Source organism: Lonchura striata, chromosome 35 (assembly GCF_050655825.1).
Source record: "Lonchura striata isolate lonStrDom1 chromosome 35, ASM5065582v1, whole genome shotgun sequence".
NCBI lineage: Eukaryota > Metazoa > Chordata > Aves > Passeriformes > Estrildidae > Lonchura > Lonchura striata.
Window position 1 is genome coordinate 2,863,535 of NC_140737.1, and position 24,371 is coordinate 2,887,905.

The following is a 24,371-nucleotide window of genomic DNA, read 5'->3' on the forward strand; positions in this document are numbered from 1 at the left end:
TGCACCAGCTCTCCAAGATCCCTCCTCTTGAGGAACTCGGCCGCACAGAGCAGCGTTTCCTGAGAAGCCTGGAGAGCAGCAGAGACGCGGAGATGGCCCCACAGCCCAGGGCGCAAAAGAACAACGCTGGGCAGCCAGGGAGCCTCTGCTCTGCCACGGCACACCTTCCCACTTTGACCTTTTTGTTTTTATAGTCCCTTTTTATTTCCAGTTGATGTATTTTCTCTTGATGCACTCTGTGCCGGTGCAATTGGTTGCTGGGGGTCTTTTTTTTCTGCCCTTGGTGGTCATAGGAATGAAGGCTCCTCATCTTCCTTGCAGATTGTCCTTGACCTAAAAGTCAACTTGTATATAATTAGTTACACAGTCTTCTATGCTAGTTGCATTCCCTACTCAATTCAAATTATCTCCTTTAACATTCATTTTGATGAACAACGACCATTTTATTTATTACACCCACTCTCTCCCAGTGCCCCCCAGTGTGTCCATCTCTCTGCTGCCCTCGAGCTCCTGGCCCGGCCCCGGCCGCCTGCTCCCATCCATCTGAGGTGGTTCCAGGGCCAGCAGGAGCTCTCTGTGGTGGCCACCAACGTGGTCCCCAACAGGGACTGGACCCACCAGCTCCTGGTGCTGCTGGAAACCCCAACCCGGGCCAGACTCACCTCCACCTGCCAAGTGGAGCACGTCAGCCTGGAGCACCCTGTGAGCTGACACTGGGGTACACGGGAGGAACCGGGGGTGCTGGGAGAGCCACTGGGATGTGCTGGGAGCACCTGGGAGGGAGTTGGAGAGAGCCTGGTTTCAACTGGGAGAGGAGGTTGTGGGTTTGGAAGGGCTAAGAAGGGGTTTGGGGGATACTGGGGAGGGTGGGATGATGTTCTGGGGGTCCTGGTGGGCACTGGGAAGGGACTGGGAGAGGATTTGGGGGTCTTGGGGCAGTGGGGGCGACTGGAAGGAGGCTGCGGGATCTTGAGAGGGACAGGAGGAACTTTGGTGGGTCCTGTGGAGGTCAGGAAAGGATCAAGAGGGAGGTTTCAGGGGATCCTGAGTGGGCTGGGAGTGATGAGGATGGTGGTTGGAGGGGCTTTGGGTGTCTATGAGAGTTTTTGGGAGATCCTGACCACTGTGGAAACCCCAGAGATTCTGCTGGATGATGCCGCAGCAAGATGCTGACAGGAACTGGAGACTCCCGAGTTGGGCTTCGTCTTCCTGGCACTGGGGATCGGGTTCTACCGGCGCAAGAGTCAGGTAGGTCCCGTGAGTCGTGTCTCCCCTCCTCTGGAACGTGTGTGCTCCCCGGGGCTCCCAATCCGATGTCACCCCCTTTTCTCTGCCCACAGAGGTCCTGATCCGCCGGCGGCCGCAGCCGCTCCCCGAGGCCTGGAGCCCAGTCGAGAACCCACCCTCCATCCCCACACTGATTTTGGGGGGGTCGTGTCCCCCCAGCCCTGCTGTCACTCTGCCCCTGCCCGCCTGCTCCCAGTGTTCCCAGTAAAGCTTCCCAGTTAAACCCAGCCCAGTTCATGGGGGCACTGGGGAGGGACTTGGGGGGACCCCACGGCGGGGCCGGCACTGGGCAGGGAGGGCGGGTCCAGGTGGGGAACACTGCCTGCTGCGGGTCTGCCCGGCAACTGGTGAGTCATCAGCCCCGCTCGCTCTCATTGGCTGACTCTTCTCCACCGCGTTCTCTCATTGGCTGAGGAGAGGCCCGGCAGTGCAGAGAAGGAACGGGAGAGATCCCGCCCCGAGCACCGGCACGGGGACAACAGACCCGGCCTGGGCACAGGGAGGGAATTTATTACCAACCAAACCACGGCAGCACCAGGAGAAGGGAAAGAAATCCCTCCAGCACCTTCCCCCACCCAACGGGGATCACCCACAACAGGGTTATCCACCATGGAGAGACGGGGACATCCCAGTTTAGACCACAGCCAATTTTATTGAGTGTACCAGGTGTTTATACAGGGATTTACTTGTATGGGGCTTATAGAGGGCTCTGTTTTTGGTAACAATTTCCCATTGGTTACACATTCTTTGTGACATCCAGTAACCTGGGAGCATTTATCTTATCACAAAGTCTCACACCATGTTGCCTGGTCACTTCTTGCCCAGGGAGACTGAAACTGTGTCTGTGTCTCCCACAGTTTCTGCTCAGTCAGGCCTCAGATATCGGGCCCCTTTATCAGCTCCATTGCTTTACTCTCTGTTTTATTCCCCATACGGGGACATCAGGGCTCTGCCCCACGGGGGTCACTGGGGATCATCCAGCCCGGATCCTCCCATGGGGGATGGAGCTGCAGCAGCACTCCAAGCTCTTCCCTCACTCTCTTCCCTCACTCCAAGCTCTTCCCTCACTCTCTTCCCTCACTCCAAGCTCTTCCCTCATGTGGGGCACTCACAGGGCTTCCCTTAGTGGTGCCTCCGTTGGTGTTGTGTCAGTTGAGAGCTCCTGGAGAAGCTCTTCCCACACTTCCCACACTCGTAGGGCCTCTCCCCAGTGTGGATGCGCCGGTGCACAGTGAGATTGGAGTTTTGCTTGAAGCCCTTCCCACAGTTGGGGCAGCGGTAGGGCCTCTCCTCTGTATGACTCCGCTCATGTCTGAGGACATCGGAGCTGGTCGGAAACCTCTTCCCACACTGGGGACACTCATAGGGCCTTTCCCCAGTGTGGATGCGCTGATGTGCTCGCAGGTATGAGCTCCACCCAAAGCTCTTCCCACATTCCAAGCACTCATAGGGCCGTTCCCCAGTGTGGACCACCTGGTGCTTGATCAGGCCAGACCTGTCTATGAAGCTCTTCCCACACTCCCCACACTCGTAGGGCCTCTCCCCAGTGTGGATGCGCTGGTGCATGGTGAGGCTGGAGTTTTCCTTGAAGCCCTTCCCGCAGTTGGGGCAGCGGTAGGGCCTCTCCTCTGTGTGAATCCGCTCATGTAGGAGCAGATGGGAGCTTCTCTGAAACCTCTTCCCACACTCCCCACACTCATAGGGCCTCTCCCCAGTGTGGATCCTCTGGTGCCGGATCAGGTGGCAGCTCCGGCTGAAATCCTTCCCACATTCCAAGCACTTGTGGGGCTTCTCCCTGCCATGCGGCTTCTGCACCAGGTCCGAGCTCCGCCTGGATCTCCGCCCGCCTTCCTGGCTCAGGGGGGCTCTTTCCTCCCCGCAGCTCCCTGGGCTGGGTTTGCAGCTCCTCCTCCTGCAGCATCTCCGGGGCTTTTCCTCCTCCTCCATTCAGCCACACCCTGGAAATGACAAATCCTGGTTAGAGGGAAAAACAACAGAAGAGCTGCTTGGACTGGAGGTTCCGCCTTGCCCAAGTTCATCCCTGGAAGTCATTGGGAATCTTGTATCTGTAAGAACCTCCAAAACACCAAGATTCAGCCCAAAAATCCCACAAACTTCAAGACACAAATCAAAAACTCCCTGAACATCACAAGTCAGCAAAAACCTCCTCTACAAGATAAAGATTCAGTTCCCACATAAAACCAAAGCACCAACATTTAGCCCAAGCAAGCTCAGAAACACCAAGATTCACCCCGTGAAAATTGTGGATCCCCCTCCACAGTCACCTGCTGCATGTGGGGGGAGCAGCGCTCCTGGGGCTGGGGGGAGGCTGCAGACACAGGGAGGGGTGGAACCTTCTGTTGCTTCCTCTTTCTGCTCCTCCTCCTCCTCCTGTGTCTCTGCTCTTCCTCACACTCCTCTTGCTCCTGCTGTTCCTCCTTCTCCTGCACAATCCCACCCTCTCCTGCCACCTACATCGTTTGACCATTTTGTTCCTCAAGGCTGCTTCTCCTTCCCTTCTCCTCCTGCCCCCAGGCCCAGCACCCACTGCCGGCTCCCTCTTCCCCCCACACCCACAGCATCCCAGCGCAGGGGCAGGGATGGAGCTGGGGCAGGTCGGGCTGGGGCAGCGCTGGGCTCTCGGCCGCTCCCGCCCGCACTCGGTCCCCACTGCAGCCGCTCCCGCCAGGACAGCGCGGGGGGGCCCGGCCTTGGCGCTGCCCCACTCCCACCTCCCCAAATTCCCCTCGCGGGGCCATGGGGCCGAGGGGGGGTCGCAGGTGGGGTCCAGGTGGGGAATGCTGAGATAATTTCAAGAGTGGGTCCCCAAGAAGAAAAATTGGAGTTTGTGGTAGACACAGGGGCAGAAAGAACTTTTCTGTTAAATATTCCATAAGGTTATAGTGTAAGCAAAGATACTCTAAAAGTAACAGGAGCAAAAGGAGAGAGTTTCACAGTACCCGTTATTAAAAATGTGGCAATAGAGGGAGAAACTAGATTTTGGATGACGGATGTTTTCTTGGTCCCAGGGGCAGGTACAATTTACTGGGACAAGATTTACAAGTGAAATTAGGAATAGGGGTTGTTCCAGAAGATGGGAAGATGACAGCTAGACCTTTAAAACTAGGCCAGGAGGATGGAAGAAGAATTAACAAGGAAGTTTGGGCTGGGGAGGGAAATAGGGGAAGATTAAATATTGACTCCATAAAGATTACAATTGAGGAAAAAAAATTGTCCCATACGTGAACGGCAGTATCCTGTATCTTTAGAAGGACGGGAATGTTTAAAGCCAGTAATAGAAGGACTAATAAAGGATGGGACATTAGAACCTTGTATGTCTCCCCATAATACCCCAATACTCCCAGTAAAGAAGCCTGATGGGAGCTATAGACTGGTACAAGCCTTAAGGGAGGTTAACAAAAGAACTCAGACCCGCTATCCAGTGGTACCAAATCCTTATACTCTTTTCAGTAAAGTTCCTCCCCAGCATCAGTGGTTTAGTGTAGTGGACCTTAAAGATGCCTTTTGGGCTTGCCCATTAGCCCAGGAGAGCAAGTAATCTTTGCTTTTGAATGGAAGGACCCACTAACTGGGAGAAAACAGCAATTAAGATGGACAAAACTACCACAGGGCTTTACAGAATCCCCAAACTTATTTGGACAAGCTTTAGAAACAATACTACAAACTTTCCCCACTCCCCATGGAATACAAGTTATTTAATGTATAGATGATCTTTTACTTTCTGGGGAAGCTGAAGCTGAAGTTAGAGAGGCTACTATAAAGCTTTTGAATTTTCTTGGGGAAAAAGGATTAAAGGTATCAAAAGGGAAGCTGCAATTTGTAGAATCAGAGGTAAAATATCTTGGACACTTGATTAGGAAGGGTAGTTGAAAGCTCAACCCAGAATGAAACACAGGGATTCTATCCCTTCCCCCTCCCCCTTCAAAGGGGGAAATCAGAAAGCTACTCAGATTATTGGGATATTATAAATTGTGGATTGAAGGATATACACAGGCAGTAAAATTTTTGAATTAAAAAAATTACAGAGGGAGATGATATAAAATGGACCAAAAAGGATAATGAAAAACAAAGAAAAAAGAAGTTAATACTAGCCCCAATATCAACTTTAAGCTTACCTGCACTAGCAAAACCCTTTCATCTGTATGTAAATGAAGAAAAGGGGGTAGCTCAAAATAGGGTTTTGTTTCAAGAGTGGGGAGGAGTAAAGAGACCCATGGCTTATTTATCAAAGATGTGGGATCCAGTAAATCAAGGTTGGCCAGTGTGTATTCAAGCTATAGCAGCTTCTGCAATCCTGGTAGAGGAAAGTCGTAAACTGACTTTTGGAGGTAAATTAATTGTGTACTAAATTTCTTCCAATTTGCACTGTGATTTTTATCTTGAAAGACATAACTTACTGTACTCTAACATTGAAAAACTAGTTTACAGCTGTGACATAGAAAAACCTGCTATTAATTTGAGTCAATGCAGGTTGTTCAATCAAGTGTTCTCAGTGTGTAAAGTTAAACTAAAGGTAACACCAGCTGCTTGGTAGGTCAATGAGAAACATTTTTCCTTCCAACCAGTCCTTTTTCAAGTACCCAAATGTATTTTGCTTTCTTAGTTTTTTTGTTTTGTTTGTTTGCTAGTTTTTCTGGAAGTGCTAACTACTTGCAGTGTATCTAGAACAGCAATTAAAAATGTGCATAAAAAACACTTGTAAAAAACATAGGGCTCATTTTTTCCCAGAATGGGAGATGGCTACATATAGAAAAGGGAACCTACAAAGCTAGATGAAGAAAAATTTCAGTATCTTCTAATGTAAATTGTTAATTTGTTAGTTTCAGCGTCACAGTGGGTGTGTGACACACATATGAAAAAGATGGTGAGGGAGATCTCTGTTTACTACAGTTTCCTATTTCTTTGATGAGTTAGAGAGCTATGAAGCAACTGTGATTCCTTGTGTGGATTACCCAGGCCTGCAGGGAGGGCTTGGCCATGATTCCCTCTGTGCTGCAGGCAGCCCTGCAGCGTGGCAGCAGTGGCTTGCCTCTGGTGAGTTTGCAGGCAGGGTGCTCCAGCACTGCAGTGCTCAGGGGCAGTTTCCTATTTTGACATCAAAGCTTAAATTCAGGAGTGCCTCTTCCCATCCAGTTATTGTGTGTACCGTAGAAACCTCTTCAGAGAGTGTTTCCTGGCAGTCAAAAAGAGAGTATTGCAGAGATAAATTCCTTACTTGCCGTCTCCCCCACTGTATCCACATTTTGTGTATTCCCTCTTCAAATTATAGATTGGTAAAACTCATGCTCTGTGTCCTCAGATGCCCTTCCCAAATCAAACCTTGGCTTCTTTGCAAATCATATTGCATCAACAAGGATTGCCTTAAATTTTTTAGTGCAGGCAAGGTCACTTTGGAAGTAAGTTGTTGTCTACCTTGTTCCTACAACCCTTCCAAGCTTGTGAATGGAAAATTGTGACAGCAAAATAAGTCTTTAGTTTTAGCACTGTCAGCTGTGGGTAGCTGGTAGCCCTTGGCGGAGGGTGCCGTGAATTACAGGCCTGCAGAATACATTAAACAAAAGTAATTAAATTTGTAAGGAAGTTGGAAAAGGAGGGAGAGGTGATTGGCAGACTCACCTCTCCAGGATGTAGGACTAATGTTAGAAAGTGGACTGATATTGGAATGTGGATGTTGAAATATGAAGAGAGAAAAAGAGAGCGAAAGAGAGAGAAAGGAAAAGAGAAAGAGAGAGAGAGAGGGAGAGCGAAATACACCCCAAAGTCCCCATACCGTCGATATTTGTAAGTTCTCCCCCATTCCTGCTAGACAGAGTGACAACAAGGGGAGGGGAGTGACAAGGACAGAGTCAAAACCAAAGCTGTGAAAAACAGGGAGAGCTGGACCACCAATAGAGATAAGATCAAAGCAGAGATAGCTCACTCTCACAATATGGTTTATTTTTTTAAACAAGACTTCTTTTTTTTCCTTCTGATTTTTGTTGTTAAGGAAAGGAGGGTTTTGTTCTGAAGAATGGGTCTGTAAGACTAAAACAGTTAGATGTTGCCTAAAAAGCAAAAACCCAAGAGATGTGATACATCTTGTGTTAAATTTGGGCTAGTCTTTTTTTATTTAACTAATTATAACTCACAGGAAGAAGAATTGGCCTCTGCAGCAATTAGCACAGCTGGATACAAGAAGAAGAAGCAGCTATAGAAAAAGTTTTTAGTTAAACACAGAAAGTTTTGAAGAAAACTAATGGTAAAAGTTAATGCAGAATTGTTTTTCTTTTAACACTGTGCGATTGAGAAGTCCTTTCCAGGTACTACTAAAGCAGCAATCCCAACCATGGAAAGAGGGTGAATTCATGACAGCAAAATAAAAGATTTTGTGAAGAAACGTGAGGAATGGACTATCACATCCAAACTGGGTGACACCAAATTGACTTTCAACCAGGACTGGGTGGTAATGGTTTGGGAAGACCCACATGATCCAAGGCAGGTACAAAGAACAACACCTAACTGAGAAATAAGGCAAAGCTTGCATCACTGGTTCTAAGCCCTGCCTGAATAAGCCCTGAGACGCCTCCGACACCTCCTTGGCAGAGGAACACTGCCACTTCAAACAGGAGGATCGGGAGTGTTTGAGTCAAAGAGTTCTTATAGTCTGGCCTTAGCCTGTGACTTGTACAGGCAAGAAGGGAAATTACCATTAATACTATGCTGTATACTTTATTTGATTCATCCCCACATTGGGCATGGCAGCTGGGTTATAAGTGAATGTTTAAATTATGAGAATAATTGGCATTGTAGTTCACAAAATCTATGTTCTTGTTGCAAGTAGTATTGAGTACTGAATCAATCCCCTATACAGAAAGACCTCAAAAATTGAAGTAATAAATTGCTTTTGTAGATGGGAATAATCAGTGCCTGTGGACTGAGAGATACCTGAGGAATGATGGAAAACCACAGTTAAAAGGTGTCAAAACCAATTTGCCTGGAAATGAGTAAAAAAGGAGTGACAAGGGAAACAGAGGGCAAGCCTGGATTGAGCACTGTACTCACCAGCGAGAAGATCACACGTACCTGCTGTGGGCAGCACCCCACAGGCAGGGGAGGTGGGGGTATAAGCCAAGCCAGACCTCTGTCATTCCTGTTTCTGTCTCTCATTTGTTGTCTTTTCCCTTCTGAGATAGCAGCAAGATCATGTCACAAATGCTACAGAAAGTGTTACATGGAAAGAAACCAAAGTTCCTTTTTGGTACACACACCCATGTCAACAGCCACTGTTATAACCCATCCAAATTAAGTACCTGCAGGAAAAAGGGGGAAAATTATCACATTACAAAGAACTTAGGGAAAAGTAGTAATACTTGGGGCATGGAATGTCCAAAAGGAGAGAGATTCATTTGTTTTACATTTGATCTTAGAAATATAGTCCAAGATTCGGTAAAGAGACAATTAGTAAAAAAAAAGTAAAACAAGCACAGCAGTCTAGCTCTGTATTAACACCAAATTATATCCTGAATCATATTAAACGACTCCAAGCACTTATAGAGAAGATAACAAACAAAGCTGCTCAGGCATTGGAGTAAATATTGAGTCTGCAAAGCCAAACATCACCTGCAGTGTATTAAAATAGGTTGGCTTTACGCTATTTATTGGCTAAAGAATGGGGCGTACAGATTGTTGAAAATAGATGGCAATGAGGATGTCATCCTGGAAAAAACAAAGGATATCAGAAAAAAATTATGACCCAGGTATTGACCTAGTCCAAAAATGGGAAAATAATGTTAAAAACTAGCAGGTGGGGTAAGGTATTGAGAATGGGATGCTGGAAGAAATTAGGATTCTTCCTTTTATGTGTTACAAGTGTTTTGATATTTCTTCTTTGTTTAATCCCATGTTTTATTTGATTACCAACAAAGTCCAAAGAATGGAAGAGGATAAGAAATATTGCTCAAGCCAAATGATTTATAATTAATAAGAGGCGGGATTGTGAAAAATGCATATTTAAGATTGGCTTTTCGCAAATGTTACAATGAATAATATATATGTAAAGTTAGAAAGTTATGCTGTATTAATTCCCTTAAGTATTGTGTTAAGTGTAGTTTTATGTTACAACATAAATAGTTAAAATAGAGATTATGTATGTGGGGGGAGTTTTCTTTTTAGGAATGAGATGCTCCCTTCGAAGAACACCTAAATCTTCCAAAGGAGAGGAATTTATGGCTTCTTATCAGAAGAAGATAATTTCTTCAGGCCCTGCTCAGACTTGAAGACACCAGGGGATTAAAGGAAACAGTTGACATACAACAGAGTTTCTTGTTTAGAATAGAATGTGTGCATAACCATGAAGGATGTATGAATATGCAACAAGTGTATTGGTTTAAGGGTGATTCCTTTGTTCACAAGTCATGCTTTTCTTGGGACATCCGTAATTCTTTGCTTTTTATTGTCTTGTAATTGTCCTAACTCTAAACCGTATTACTCTAATTGTATTATTATTTTTATAACCATATTATTATTATGATACTTATAAAATTTTAAAAACAAAATGATTGGATTTTTTCAAAATGTACAAAACTAGATGAGATTTAAAAGTGACCCTTTAACTCATAAACAATAAATAGATGATTTGAAGGGGGAAAAAAAAGCAGCAGGTTGTGGGGGGGGCACAAGTGAGGCTGCTGAAGGCTGCTGTGGAAGAGAAGCTGCATTCCAGGCACCCGGGAGGAACTTTAGAAATGCAAATTAACACTGCTGGGGCAAACTGGGGACAATGTACCTGGCTCTTCTTGCCTGGGGCAGGAATTGGCTGATCCCCTCTGCCCCTCACCCCAAGCTCTGCCTGCTTGCACAGATGGAATCTGCACAGCTGAAGGCAGAGCCCATGCTGAGGATCTCTGACTCTGCAACAGAAATGGCTGAAGCTGCAAAGGGAAACAGCAAATGGAGAATGTTGGGAAAACTTCACTAAAATAAGGGGGGGGGGGGGATCATCCCTCTGCCCACTCCAACATCTGCTGCCTCTGTCTGTGCTGTACAGGGTGTATCAGAGCAATGGGGTTTTGCTATAACATGTTCAGGGAAATCAGTTGGAATTCAAGTATATGATGAAGGAGTAAGAAAAAAAATGGTCAATTGATGCAGCCCCAGTTTGAGAGAGCGCCCAAACATGGGGAAAAGATGAAGGGCCACCAGAACAAATCCTACAACACCATGGACCAGCCCCTGGGAACCAAAATGATTTTGTGAAAAATACATGTTATATGGCTCTGTGCAGATAGTTACTATATGTATTATGTTATATTGATTAGTTGTGCTGTATTAACATTTTAACAGTATGGTAAATGTAGCTTTGTAGATAAAATGAAGCTTTAGTAGTTAAAAGAGAAAATATGCATGCGGGGGTTTACGAAATGAGAACACCGAAATTCGCTCTAGGAACACTTAAATTCTCCAGACAAGAGGAATTTATGGTCTTCTTACTAGAAGAATCTAATTTCTTCAGGCCATGCTCAGACTGGAGGATGCCGTGGGGATTAAAAAAAACAGTTGACATACAACAGACAGAGTTTCTTGTTTGAAATAGAATGTATACATAATCATGAAGGATATATGAATATGCAACAGTGTATTTTTTTAGGGGTGATTCCTTTATTCACAAGATATGCTTGTTGTGGCTTAAGTGCCCAAGAGACCATCCAGACATATGTAAGTCTTTGTTTTTATTGTCTTGCAATTGTCCTAACTCTAAATTTTTATTGGTCTAATTGTATTCCTACTTTTATCACCATTTTACTAGTATTAAACTTCTAACATTTTAAAAACCAAGTGATTGGCGTTTCTCACAAATTCATATCGGGAGAGAGAGAACCCATTTAGCATTTCAATGCCATAATTAGCTTACAAGCTGTCCTCGGAATAAGAACCAACCAGACAGCTCCAGCTCCTGACCTTCCTGCCGACCAAGCCACTAAAATGAGGAACACAAAATTTCACCAGGGGATGGGATCAGATTATCTGTGTGCAGAAAAAACAGGAGTTTGTGGAAAAGTAAATGACTCAAACTTATATTGGCAAAGAGATGACAAGAGAAAACTGCTAAAAAAGCTAACAAAGGAAATAGGAGAGCAGTTTATGTACTGGTCCAAACATGGAAAGGATGGAAATGAGAGACGGTTCCCCGGCTCCCCAGCAGACCAGGAGTTAAACGAATGCTGCTTCTCCTCTTCTGTGCTGCAGCAACTCTCATCTTTTTACCATGCTCCACACCTTGGCAGTGCAGCTCATCCAGCAGCTGAGCCAGGGCATGCAGGTGGCAGCCAGGCCTCCTGATCCACAAACGGCTACAAAAGGACAGGGAATGAGGGCACCGAGAATAATCCCAAAACCAAAGAGGACCCGGGAAGGACAAAACAGAGTCAAGGAGTGAATCTGCCTGGAGATAGGGCCAGGCACTTGTAGAGAAGGAAGCAAGGCGAGAAAAAATCAGTTCCAATAAATGTTACAAGTTGACCCAGACAGCTGCTCAAAGTTCCGCTACATTCCCGAACTTCGAGGAGAAGAACAAAGACTTAACAGAGCCATGAATATCGGCTGTTCTACAAAAGGAGGGTGCACATTAACGAGGACAGGCTCCAGGCGCATCGGGAAGTCGGAACCTTCCAAGGAACTCAGCCGGTGGGCAAAGGCAGAGGGAGATGCGGCCGGGAAAATGAGGATAAAAAGGAGGCTGCGGGCTACAAGCACGGCAGAGAGCGCACGGCAAATGCCCCACGGCCTCTGCCCCTGCTCGGCAATAAAGTCACTTTGACAGGACTCCTCGCTCTCCTCCGGGCACACAAACCTCCGGCGACGGGAATTTCCCCGCCCGCTCCCGGCCGCGGGGCAGCCCCTCTGTCCTACCCACAGCAGCCGGGCCGAGCCAGCGCTGCTCCGGCAGCGGCTCCTGCCCGGCCCCGGCGGGAAGGAGACCGCGGGCAGCCGCTCCCGCAGCGCCCTCAGCCCGGGGCCGGCACGGGCCGGACACGGCACCGGCGAGCCGCCGGAGCCCCCTGCCGCCCCCTCCGCCCGCAGCCAGCCCCGAGCCCCCGCAGAGCCCAGCGCGGCTCCCACCTGCGCCGGGGCCGCCTCCGAGCTCCGCCGCCGCCGCCTCACCGCGCTCCGGCCGCTGCCGCCGCTGCCGGGCCCGCACAGCCGCTCGGCCAATGGCGGCGCTGCGCGGCCACGGCCGCCCTCAGCCCGCCGCCGGGGCCGCGCCGCGCCCCGCTCCCACCAATCAGCGCGCCGCGACCGCGACTGACGGCACCGGCGGCCAATGGCAGCGAGCTCGGGGCGGGCTCTGCGCACGGCCCCGCCTCGCCCCGCGCTCTCGGCGCCCCCGGGCTGCGTGAGGGGAAAGCCGGAGATGAGGAACAGCCCCGGCACGGGCCCGGGCCGAGCCGGGATTGAGCTGCCCACACAAACAAACTTCTCCGCGCCTCCCGCCACGGCTTTCCCGGCCCTGCGCCTCCCGTGCCTCCGCCTCTGCGGGAAGCCCAGGAGCCTCACTTCTCCTGCCCCTCGTTAGCGCATCAGTGCTTCGCTTTGATTTCCCCCGAAAAGGGAAACCTGCCCCAAGCCCTGTGGGTGGGTGGGACAGGGGAGAGATTTCTGGCAGAAAACTCCAAAGACTCGGAGCAGGAGCAGGAGAAGTCAGTGCAGAGCCTTAAATGCACCTTTCCCCACGCCTCCCTGCTCCCAGCTGCACCTCCTCCCCCGGCAGGGCAGGAGACAGGGAATGGGGCCATGCTCAGCTCATCCCCCGGGGCTTCTCCCTCTGCTCAGGGACAGGAGTCGTTCCCTGCTGCACCCTGCGCTCTCTCCCGGCCGAGACTTCTCCAGGAACTTCTCGGAGCGGAGTCCATCCCCTGGGCACAGCCCCCTCCGAGTGCTGCAGCGTGGGTCACTGTGCCACGGGCTCAGTCCTGCCAGGACAGGCTGCTCCAGCGGGGCCCCTCTGCCCGCGGGCTCACAGCCTCCTCTCAGGCATCCCCGTTGTGAATTAAAATTTTAAATCTTTCCTAATAATAAAATTGTTATAAAAATAATAATACAATTAGATTAATAAAGTTTAGAGTTAAGATAATTATAAGACAATAAAAAGCAAAGAATTACGGACGTCTGGATGCTCTTGCACACTAAGTTACCAAAAGCAGTCTTTGTGGACAAAGGAATAGCTTTAAAAACAATAGCTGGCTGCATATTCATATATCTTCCATGGTTATGCATACATTCTATTTAAAACAATATCTCTGTCTGTTGTATGTAAACTTTCTTTTAATTCTTAAGGCATCTTCGACTCTGAATAAAGCTTGAAGAAATTAGCTTCTTTTGATAACAAAATTATAAATTCTTTTTTTTTTTTTTTAAAGATTTAGGTGTTCTTCAAAGTGAGTATCTCATTCTAAAAAAAAAAAAACAAACTCCCACCACATACATAGTCTCTATTTTAATATTATTTTGGAACCTAAAACTTACACCACTAGTTTATTTAACACACTACTTAAGAGAATGAATACAGAATAACTTTCTAACATTACACATATAATATTCATTATAATATTTGCAAAAAGCCAGTCATAAAATATGCATTTTTCACAATCTTTCTTCTTATATTTTATAAATCATTTGGCTTGAACAATATTTTTTATTTACTTGTATTCTTTGGACTCCGTTGGTAATCTAATAAAACATGGGATTAAACAAAGAAGAAACATTAAAACACTTGTAACACATAAAAGGAAGAATTTTAATTTTTTCTACTATTTAATTCTCAATACAGTAACCCACTTCTTAGTTTTTAACATTATTTTCTCATTTTTGGACTGATACCTGGGTCATAATTTTTTTAATATATCTTTTGGTTTTGGTTTTTTTTTTTCTTTTCTAGGATGACTTCCCTATTGCTATCTATTTTTAATAATTTGTATACTCTTTTTTTTAGATAATAAATAGTTTAAAGCTAACATATTTTAATACACTGCAGTTTTTGTTTGGATTTCCTGACTTAATATTAATTCTAATGTTTGAGTATCTTTGTTTGTTATCTTCCTTATAACTGTTTGGAGTTTTATAATATGATTTAGTATAAAATTGGGGGTTAATACAGAGTTAGACTGTTGTGTTGGTTTTACTTTTTTTTTTTTTGTTTACTAATTGTTTTTTACTGGATTTTGGACTATGTTTTTAAGATTAAATGTAAAACAAATGCATCTCTCTCCTTTTGGATATTCTATGTTTTATGTATTACTATTTTTTCTTAAGTTCTTTGCAATCTAATAATTTTCCCCCTTTTTCCTGCAGGCACTTAATTTGGATGGGTTATAACAGTGGCCAGGAAACCCTCGGCTTCTCCTCTCCACGGGGTTCCTCTTCTTCCTAAGACCCAGTCCCAGTTTCCCCGGGGGGGATTCTCTCTTTTTTATCACTCCCTTGGTCTCTTTACTGGCCGCTTTTCCCACGAAAAAGACGAAAAGCAGCGTGAGAGGCTGCAGCAATCACTTGGCAAGTCTGGGGTACCCAGCAGCCTCTGTCACACACATTCATTCCCCCCTTATCCGCCCCATCCCAACAAATACTCACCTGTCCTTTGTCCTTGGTTCTTCGTGTACACTTTAGTCTCAGGGGCTAATTACCGCAGTTTTAGGGAATCCTTTCCCTTTTCTTTGTTTTATTGTCTCCTTCTGCCCATGGATCATAACCTGTGTCTGTGGTCACACCCCAGGGAAACAGAGCGAGGCTGCCTAAATAGGGCAGGACCCATCTTCCTCACCCTGACTCTCCTCAAGCCCCGGCAGAGAGGTGTTAGAAATCATCCTGTGCTACCATAATTGTGAAAAACGCCAATCACTTGGCTCCCTGGGCTGGGTTTGCAGCTCCTCCTCCTGCAGCATCTCCGGGGCTTTTCCTCCTCTGCCATCCAGCCATGCCCTGGGAATGAAAAATCCTGGTTTGGGGAAAAACAAGGTGGGAGCGCCTTGGACTGGAGGCTCCTCCTGCCCAAGTCCATCCCTAGAACTCAGCAGGACTCTTGTGTCCATGAAAATCTCCACAGTATCAAGGTTCAGCCCAAAACAACACTCCCAGGAGTTCCCTATCTCTGATCTCTCCACTTTTGGGGTTCCAGAGGTTTCCTTTCCTTGGGATGATGGGGGTCCAATGTCTTCAGGGGTTCCCCCTTCTCAGGTGTCTTGCTTAGGGATGATCCAGGGGCTGTTGGGGCTCCATGGGGTCCCTTCTCCCCTGATGCTCTACTTTGAGATCCCAGAGGTCCTTCCTCTCCAGGCTCCCCCCCTTTCCAGCCAGCCGGGGGTCCCCCAGCTCCAGGATCGCCCCTCTCTGCTCTCCCCACTCCGGGGGTCCCAGGGGTTCCCCTCCTCTGCTCCCCCGGGGGTCCCCAGGACCAATGTCCTCCCCCTGGTGACACTGGGCAATGGCCACGTGGACTCCCAAAGATCCCCCAGGGGGCTCAGCTTTGGGGTCCTGAAAGATCCAAACCTACACACACACACAGAAAAAAACCTCCCAGGGTTTATTTGGGCCTCCCAGACGACATCTGGGGCTCAATTCCACAATCTGCAAGCTCCCAACACACCCCAATAAAAAACCCTCTCAGAGACTCCCCGATATATTTGGGACAAGCTCCCCCTCCCCTCTCACCTGCAGGATGAGCTGGGGGCGATGGTCCTGGGGCCAAGGGTGCTGCGGCCTCAGGGGGCACTGGAACCTCCTGTTTCTCCTCCTTTTCCTGCTCCTCATCCTCCTCTTCCTCCTCCTTTTCCTCTCTCCCTCCTCCTCCTCCTTCCTAATCCCACCTCCTGCCCAGTTCCTGCCTTCTGTATATTTAGAGTGGAGCACCTTGCTTGTTTTTAGAGCGAGAACAAAGATCCCCGCGGGAACACGGCTTGCTGGCTTTAGTCAGAAGTAGCAGTGACTAAAGGTCCTGTTTCCTCTGCTGTGCTCCCGTCCTTGTTCCTCCTCAGTGTTCAGGCTGGGCTATGGGGTGTCCCTGTTTGCTGCATTTTCAGAGCTCCTCCTGGAGCCTTTGGGCAATAGGCTGTGCCCTGGGAGGGTTCTTTGTGCTCCTTTGTGACCCAGGAGAACCTTCCGGGCGGTTTCTGCGTGAGCTGCTGCTGTGATGTCACAGGAGCACTGCCACGTCCCCGAGGTGCTCCCGTGGCTGTGGGACACGGAGGCCTCAGTGTCCCCAGTGGCTCTGGGCACTGCTCCTTGCCGGAGGATCCTCCTGCCCGAGGCATTCTCAGCACCAGCCCAGCCCTGAGGGGTGTCCTTGTGTGCTTGCAGGGCTGCAGTCTGCAGACGTGTGCAGCTCAGCCAAAATGATCCAGCACGTGGCTGCTGCAGTTTGCATGCTGTACTCTGTGGCTTATTCGGGCTATTTTTTAACCCACTTGGCACGTAAGTCGAGGTTTTCCCTCGCTGCTGTGGCTTTGGGCTTGCTGTGTGCTTTCTGTTCCTCCTCTGGACCCGAGCTGACTTTGTAACCAAATGGCCATGAAGGCACCATTGCTTTGGGAGAGCTCCTGCCAGCAGCTGCAGCTGAAAAAGGGGGTGTCTGCAGCCAGCGGGGCGTGCACAGCATTTGCAATGAGCCCTGGGGGGTTCTGTTCCCTCCAGCGGGGAGTCTGTGGCAGCAGAGCCGGGAACTCCCTGCCCTGCCAAGAACTGACCCAGCCCAGCATTTTGTGCTGTTCTCTTGCTGTGGGAAGGGACTGTGGCTCCTGGAGGGACGCTGGGAAAGCAAAATGCTCTCTCGTGGTTGCCTTGCTCCGTTGCATTTCCCACCACAGGCAGTTTTTCCTGATAGCATCTGGTTCATGTTCCCTCTCCCGTTGCAGGGCACCTCATGTGTGGATTCCGAGCAGCTCCTCCTCCGGTGAGTGGGAAAGGAACCTTTGGTGTTTGGAATTGTGCAGCAAGCTGTGAGCTCGGCATGTGGCAGCCGAGTGCCAGCCTGGGAGGCTGAAGGAAAGTTCCTGTCAGAGTCTTTGCAGCAGCAGCAGCAGCAGCAAAGGGATCCCAGCAGATTTCTCCTTTTCTGCTGCAGAGCTTTTGAAGAGCTGCAGGTCTGGTTTTGCAGGCAGAGGATTGCTTGCTGGCTTTAGCCACGGTGGAATATGGAATTCCCAACAATAAGTGGCAATGCGGACTTTAGCCCATTGTTAGTTTGAAGTACTCCAAACCAAATTTCTGCTTCGTGCAGCTGGATGTGCAGCTGAAGGTAAATAAGGTGATCACTGAGATAGAACTTCCCGTCCCTCACGCTGCCGTCTGTCCACAGGGCACAAAAGCAGCACCAGCCCCTCCTCTGGCTCCCTCTGCTCCCAAAGAGGAGGCCAAAGAGGAGGAAGACAGCAGTGAGCTCCCCGCTGTTCTGGGGGACGCTGGTGAACTTCCCTCGGTGCCGGGGGATGACAGTGAACTTCCCGCTGCTCTGGGAGACGAGGGCGAACATCCCACGCTGTGGGAATACAGCGGCGAGGCTCCCACGGCATGGGACAAGGACAGTGGACATCTCCCGGCGTGGGACGAGGGCGGTGGATGTCCCCTGGTGCGGGACGAGGATGGCCAAGCCCCCATAGTGTGGGATGAGGACAGAGGACATCCTGTGCCTTGGGAAGAGGAGGGTGAACTTCTCCCAGCATGGGAAGAGGACAGTGAATGTCCTGTGGCTTGGAAAGATGATGGCGAACCTGCAGCGTTTTGGGAAGAGGATGGAGAATCTCCCTGTGCTTGGGAAGAGGATGGAGAACCTCCCTGTGCTTGGGAAGAGGACACTGATCCTCCCTGTGCTTGGGAAGAGGACACGGAACCTCCCTCCGCTGTGGGATCCTGGGCTGAAGGTTCTGACAGCAGCACAGCCCTGCAGCCAGAGGGGAGAGGGGAGTGGTGCCTGGTGCAGCTGAGTACGTCTGCTCTGTTCCTGTGTTCAGAGCAGGGGCTGTGTGTGTGTCTCGGCATCAGCTGCAGCCAGCGTTGCTCTGCAGCTGAATGTCACAGGGGCATTTATTGTCCTTCCCCAGCTGAGACCAAGGGGCTCACGGCCCCAGGGAGTGGGGCTGCATTCTGGCTCTGCTCTGGTGGGGTCTCGCTCTGGGAGGGAGCCTCTTCCATGTGGTTTCTTTCAGGGAACATCGTGAGCGTGGAGGAGCCTGCCGAGAAATACCTGGAAGTGGAGCAGATTGGCCAAGGGTAAGTGCACGGCAGCTACTTCTGCACAAGCAGCCCAGGGGCTGTGCTGATGCAGGATCAAGGGAGAAGTCAGGAGAGCTGCAAACACCTTCAGACACTGGGGTGCCATCCTGCTGTCTCTCAGTCCTGATCAGAATTGAGAACTGTGGTCAGAAGGAGCCGTCACAGGCCCCTGAGGCTGGCAGTGTCCTGCCTGCAGCAAGGAGCAGGACCTGGGAGATCTTCTGTGTCTGGAACTGGATTGCTTAAAAGAGCCACTCACCATCTGGTGACTGTCAGACAACAGCTCTCAAGGAGATTTCTTTCAAATATTTTGCTTCAAAAAATATCCTCCAGTCAGCATTAACAACCTAATGGTTTGGAAACAGGAACCAGAGATGAACTAATAAGTGCTCTATTCTAGCACAGCTTGTAGAGCCCATACATTCAGCAACAGACACAGAGCTGATGCACTCTGGGGGAAAATGCATCACCTGCCTGATGGCAGGGCCCTTGTGGATCCTGCAGGTCTTAGGCAGGAAATGGAAAAGGATGAAATGCATTCTTTTCCAGTTCTTTAGACACCCATTGCTCACTTCAGGTTTTGAACTAAAGCAATTAAGTGTGGACATTTGGGATTTGCTCCAGCCCAATTCCTTCGTGTTGGGTCTCAGTTTTCCCTTGCACACCTGGCATGGCAGAGGGCTGGTGGCTGCTGTGCTGTTGTTGCAAGGGTTGATGCACCCAGGTGTTTGTGAGCACTGCAGGCAGCAGAGATCTCCTGTCTGGGCTGGCTTTCACTCCCAGGGCCTCAAGCGCTGCTTCTTTCTTCTCTGCTGTTTTGTCTCGAGGGCTTTCGGAACCGTTTCCAAAGGACTCGACAGGGCCACTGGAGGAGAGGTCAGTGCCAACACGCCCAGCACGTCTGGCAGCTCTCCAGGGCTCTCCCCTCTGCTGGGAGCTGTGGCTGCAGCTCTGGGGGCCAGCAGAGCTTTCCTGCACAGGCTGCTCCTCTGAAGGCAGAGCAGTGTCAGCCTGCAGAGCACAGCTGGGACACACTTGGTCCTTCTGGAGTGCCCAAAGGGATGCAAGGAGGGCAGCGGTGTCTGTCAGAGCAGGACGCGCTGGCTTGCTCTTCATATCTAAAAGTGTGAATGGATCAGGGCTGGAGACTGAGGCTCAATTTATCTTCACCCCAGCCTCAGACAGGAGCATTATTTAGCAGTTTTTCCATCCAGCCTTTCATCTTCAAAGGGTACCTCAAGGCCTAATTAGGGTGAGATCCTGCTTGGGGTCAATTTGGGGATTTAATTCCACTTCAGCTGTCCACAGAGAGAGAGGGAGAGAAATGAGAAGATGGATGTCCAGGGCAAAGCTCTCTCCTAAACCCTGCAGTTGTTTGGGTCTGGGGTCAGTGACAGCCTGTGACAGGGATCACCTGAGCAATGGATGTGTGTGTTTGCTTTGTTGTGCAATCCCAAACAAAGCAGCTGCATCTGAAATCATGACCAAATCCCATGGAATTGCTAAAGGGCTCCTGGCTGTTTTGCTCTGTTTTCACAGAACCAGAATGACCTCCTGCTTGCAAAATGTGTTTGAATAGTAATGAGAGTGTTGAGGCCATTTGAGAAGACTGTAGGTGCAGAGAATGTGGTTAGAGCTTGGAGGCTGACAGCTGAGGGGCCATTTCTGCAGAGCTTGCAAGGCCAAATGTCTCTGGCCGTGTGTCCTGTAAGCAGCCCCAGCGAGCAGAGCAATGGGCTGTGGGAGTGGCCCTTGCTGAGCTCTGGTGCCCATCCCAGGGCAGTTTGGCACAGCCCGGCTCCGTCGCTCCAAAAAGCCTCGCCCCGTGTTGGCTGTGGCCTCCTGCCACAGACTCCTCCAGTTAAAGGTCTGCAATGTCCCCTCAGGTGGCCATAAAGAAAATGAGTCTCAGAGGGCAGAACGGGGAACACGCTGTGAATGAGCTCCTGCTCCTGAAGGACAAGAAGAACCCCAACATTGTCAACTCTTTGGACAGGTGAGTGCTTCAGGCCTCACCCCGTGCACGGGCCCTGCCTCAACCTTTCCTGGCACCCGTAGTCTGTAGCCTGTTTTGAAAATGCCTGACCCAGCCGTATCTTCCCAAAACAACAGCCTGGCAGTTCGCTCCCTCCGTGTGCTTTGGTTACTTTGGTTTGTTTTTTCCTTCAAGTTGACCCCGTTTTCTGTGTCTTACAGCAAGTGCTGATAAATCACAGCAGAAATTATTTCCCTTGGCTTCTTCTTCCCAGCCCTTTTCCATTGCTGCAGATGCCAGGAAAACCAGGGCCTTGTTTCCAGAAATGCCTCATTTGCCCATTTTGCACTGGCCTTGCCTGTTTCTGAAGGGACTTTCTGAAAGGTTTTCTGATTGCTTTTGTCCCAAGTGCTGCACGGCCTCCTCCCCTGGATAACCCTGGGGGTTGTGGTGCCTTGTTCTGCAGGGAATGGTGGAACTGATGAGCTCAGAAGCTGAACCAGCTGGGGGCCAGTGTTGTGGTTCCACACTGATCTGGGCTGTTGCTAAACTGCTTTTTTCACCTGCTTGCCATCTAAGGCATCTCCTTTCTCACAGGTGTCTCTTCCTTTAGACTGTGCAGATTCCAAGGACTCTGCAGCCTGGCAGGAATGTCTCTCCATCTGATTCTGTCCTCATGAACAAGTGACCTGGAAACAAAACTACACTCCAGGCTTTTCCATGGGGGAATTGAGCACTGCACATTCGTCTCCATGTCACTGCTTTTCTCTTCCAGCTTCCTTGTTGACGGAGATCTCTGGCTGGTGATGGAATACATGGATGGAGGAACTTTGCAGGACGTTGTCAGACAGACACGCATGGCTGAAGGAGAGATGGCAGCTGTCAGTCGGGAGGTGAGGGATCCTGCCTGTGGCTGCCACGGCTTGGACACGATGGTCCTTCCACAGAGGCGTGAGAACAGGAGTGGCTCCATGCTCAGGGTTCTGTTTCTCTGTTGTTTTTATGAGCTGGAGAAGAAAGAGGCTCTGCAGTGAACGGCCTGCCAGCATCGCTGCAGTTCTGCTCTGTTCTTGCTCTCTTTCCTGCTGTTGTGGCACTCTCTGTCTGTTCTGGATTTGATGTGCTGTTCTCAGCTTTGCCCTGAACCGTTTGCCTGGAGCCTGTCTGCTCTGCACTCCTGGCCTGTCACAGCAAAGCTGCTGCTGGCAGAATTCCAACCTGTCCTTTCTTGTGTGATAGATTCCGGCCATTGGTTTTTGTCCTGGTGTTTCTTGTTCTCTCTCAGTGCCTGCAGGGCCTGGATTTCCTCCATGCGAACCGGGTGATCCACAGAGATCTGAAGAGCTCCAACATCCTCCTGGGCATGGCCGGCTCTGTCAAGCTGGGTGGGTGTTCCTGGCCAGGCACGGCGCTCCCGGGTGCGGCTGTGGGGCTGCTTCCCAGTGCCGGCCAGAGCCCCACAAGGGCTGCTGGGGGCACTGCCCGGCCCCTGCTGCCAGCTGAGAGCGGCTGCCCCTGCAGAGAGCTCCGGAGAGCAGCAGGGTGCCAGGGGTGGCTTTGCTCTGGGTATGGCCCTGCCAGAGGGGCAGGAGTTGGAATCTAAAGCTTCAAGGGAATCAGTAAAAGCCACTGCACAAAAGCTGAGGGTTTCTTTAAGGGTCCAGTTCCACCTTCCCTTGGCTACAGCCCTGAGCACTTTTCCAGCTCACTTCACTACTGCATTCTCAGACTGAGAGTGGGGAGTCTTGGTGCTTGGTTTCCTCATTCCAGCTGCCGTTGACAGTGTTTGTTTCTGTCCTCAGCTGATTTTGGCCTCTGTGCTCAGCTCAGCTCTGAGCAGGACCGGCGCAGCTCCATGGTGGGCACTGCTCACTGGATGGCCCCAGAAGTTGTGACCAGTTCTCCTTATGGCCCCAAGGTGGACATCTGGTCCTTTGGCATTGTGACCATCGAGATGGTGGAAGGAGAACCTCCTTACTTCAAGGAAATGAGGGCCATGGTAAGAGGCAAATTCTCCAGGGGCTGCAGAGCCCTGTGAGCACAGGGTGACCCTGCACTGGGAGCAGCAGCTGGAGGTTTCTGCACCTGGGGAAGGGAATTCCCAGAGGACTTGAGCCTCAACACAGACAAAGATTCCGCAGTCTCCAGCAACAATTTGCTTTGGGATTTATGCTGTTGCAGCTCTTCTGGCTGTGAGGATGACCTGAAAATGTGATGCAAGTGCATCAGCTGTTTCAAATGACTGTGGCAGCACCAGGGTTTGGGTTTTTTGGTTAGCACAGGACAATGAGCTGTGAGCAGCATCTCTGCCAGGGAGGAAAGTGCCCCTGGAGCTGGGGCTGAGAACCCGGGGTCGCTGTGAGCACCTGTGGGTGGGAAGGAAGCTGGCAGAGCGCTGAGTTTGCTTTTCCTGCAGGCTCGCGCTCTGATCCGGCACAACGGGACCCCGCAGCTGCAGGAGCCCCGGCGCCTGTCGGCTCTGCTGCGGGACTTCCTCGAGTGCAGCCTGGAGCCGGACGAGGAGCAGCGCTGGTCTGCCCAGGAGCTGCTGCAGGTGAATGCCGAGCGGCCGAGGGGAAGCAGCAGCGCCAGGGAGGGGTTTTCTGCTGGGGCCCCTCCGATAGTCTCCAGCCTCGCTGCGTTCCACACGCAAAGCAAGCAGAATCCTCACCGGGTTTGGCTTGGCAGGGTCCTTTCGAGGGCATCTGCCCCTGGTGCCCCACAAGAAGCAGGGCCATCTTCAGGCAGGTCTGGTGCTCAGAGCCCTGCCTGGCCTGAGCTTGGATGTTCCCAGGGAGGAGGCACCTCCCACATCCCTGGGCACCTTCTGTCAGTGTTTCCCCACTCTCCTGGCAAAAATATTCTGCCTTCGATCTAACCTGAGCCTGCTTCCCTCTCCTGAGTTTCAGACCATTTCCCTTTGTCCTGTTGCAACAGAGCCTGTGAGAAAGTTGCTCTGGAAAGTAACAGTTCATTTCTTTCTTTTTTTTATCCTTTGGGCAGCACCCATTTTTATCATCAGCCAAGCCTCTCTCCAGCCTGACCCCTCTGATCACCGCAGCAAAGCAACTGAGGGAGCAGCAGAGGAGATGAAGCACTTGAGGACAGCTTTTAGTTACAGTAGTTAGTTAGGACAACTAGTTAGTGATGGCAGCTAGCAGTGCTAGTTGGTTATGGTAGTTAGGACAGCCTGTTTGTTATGGCTCTTATGACAGCCTGTTTGGTATGGCAGTTTTTTGAATAAAAACTCTCTTAAACCTCAACTCCCTTGAGGTGTCCCTTCCTCCTCCCTCTGTGACTCGGCTGCCCGGAGCAATGTGAGGGGAGAGCGGGCCCAGCCTGGCCCAGAGCTGAGCCCCAGCAGAGCCCTGGCAGAGCCCAGAGCAGCCTCGGATCTGCAGAGTCAGCCTGGGAGGAGGCGCTCGGAGCCTTCTGGGCTGCACCCGACTCTTGGTTACAAACTGCGTGTGCTGGAAAATGCCACCGGCTCTGCCAGAGGGCAGAAGGGGCCCGGGGAAGGCCCCAGTGCTCCCTGCAAGGGAAACACCTGCCCTGGGTTTGTTATAGAGAACTATGTAGTTGGTGGCTTTTGCTCTTATGTCTTGACTTCTGCAACTTATTCTTAGTCACAACGATTTTGATGCAGTATAGTTTGTAATCACTTTTAACTGCTTTTGCTGTAATATAATTTGTCAGCTTTTTGTGGCCAATGCCCTGGCCCCTGTGTAGCTCATATCCTCAGAACATCATTCTTGGATGATAGTTTAGTTTGTGCACAGTGTGAAAAACATACATACTACTTTTGGCTTTTGCAAAATATTGAACTGGATGCCATGGTTTGTGCATTAGA

At 50.0% G+C, this 24,371-nt stretch overlaps 3 protein-coding genes across 3 annotated transcripts in view; all 3 read left to right on the forward strand.

Annotated features, from left to right (window-relative positions):
• The window catches only part of LOC144247634 (uncharacterized), a 748,886-nt gene that overhangs the window by 710,728 nt on the left and 13,787 nt on the right, over window positions 1-24,371 (forward strand). The gene's annotated exons all lie outside the window — the stretch shown is intronic.
• The window catches only part of LOC144247632 (uncharacterized), a 375,628-nt gene that overhangs the window by 337,470 nt on the left and 13,787 nt on the right, over window positions 1-24,371 (forward strand). The window lies entirely within an intron of this gene.
• Window positions 1,167-23,822, forward strand: LOC144248431 (serine/threonine-protein kinase PAK 3-like). The gene is made up of 13 exons (XM_085564959.1): window positions 1,167-1,248; window positions 16,636-16,749; window positions 17,190-17,227; window positions 17,507-17,572; window positions 17,684-17,978; window positions 18,480-18,543; window positions 19,374-19,422; window positions 20,433-20,542; window positions 21,297-21,414; window positions 21,807-21,906; window positions 22,324-22,520; window positions 22,938-23,075; window positions 23,525-23,822. Exons 1-13 carry the CDS (start codon window positions 1,167-1,169, stop codon window positions 23,612-23,614), a joined length of 1,461 nt encoding a protein of 486 aa, XP_085421085.1. The 3' UTR covers window positions 23,615-23,822.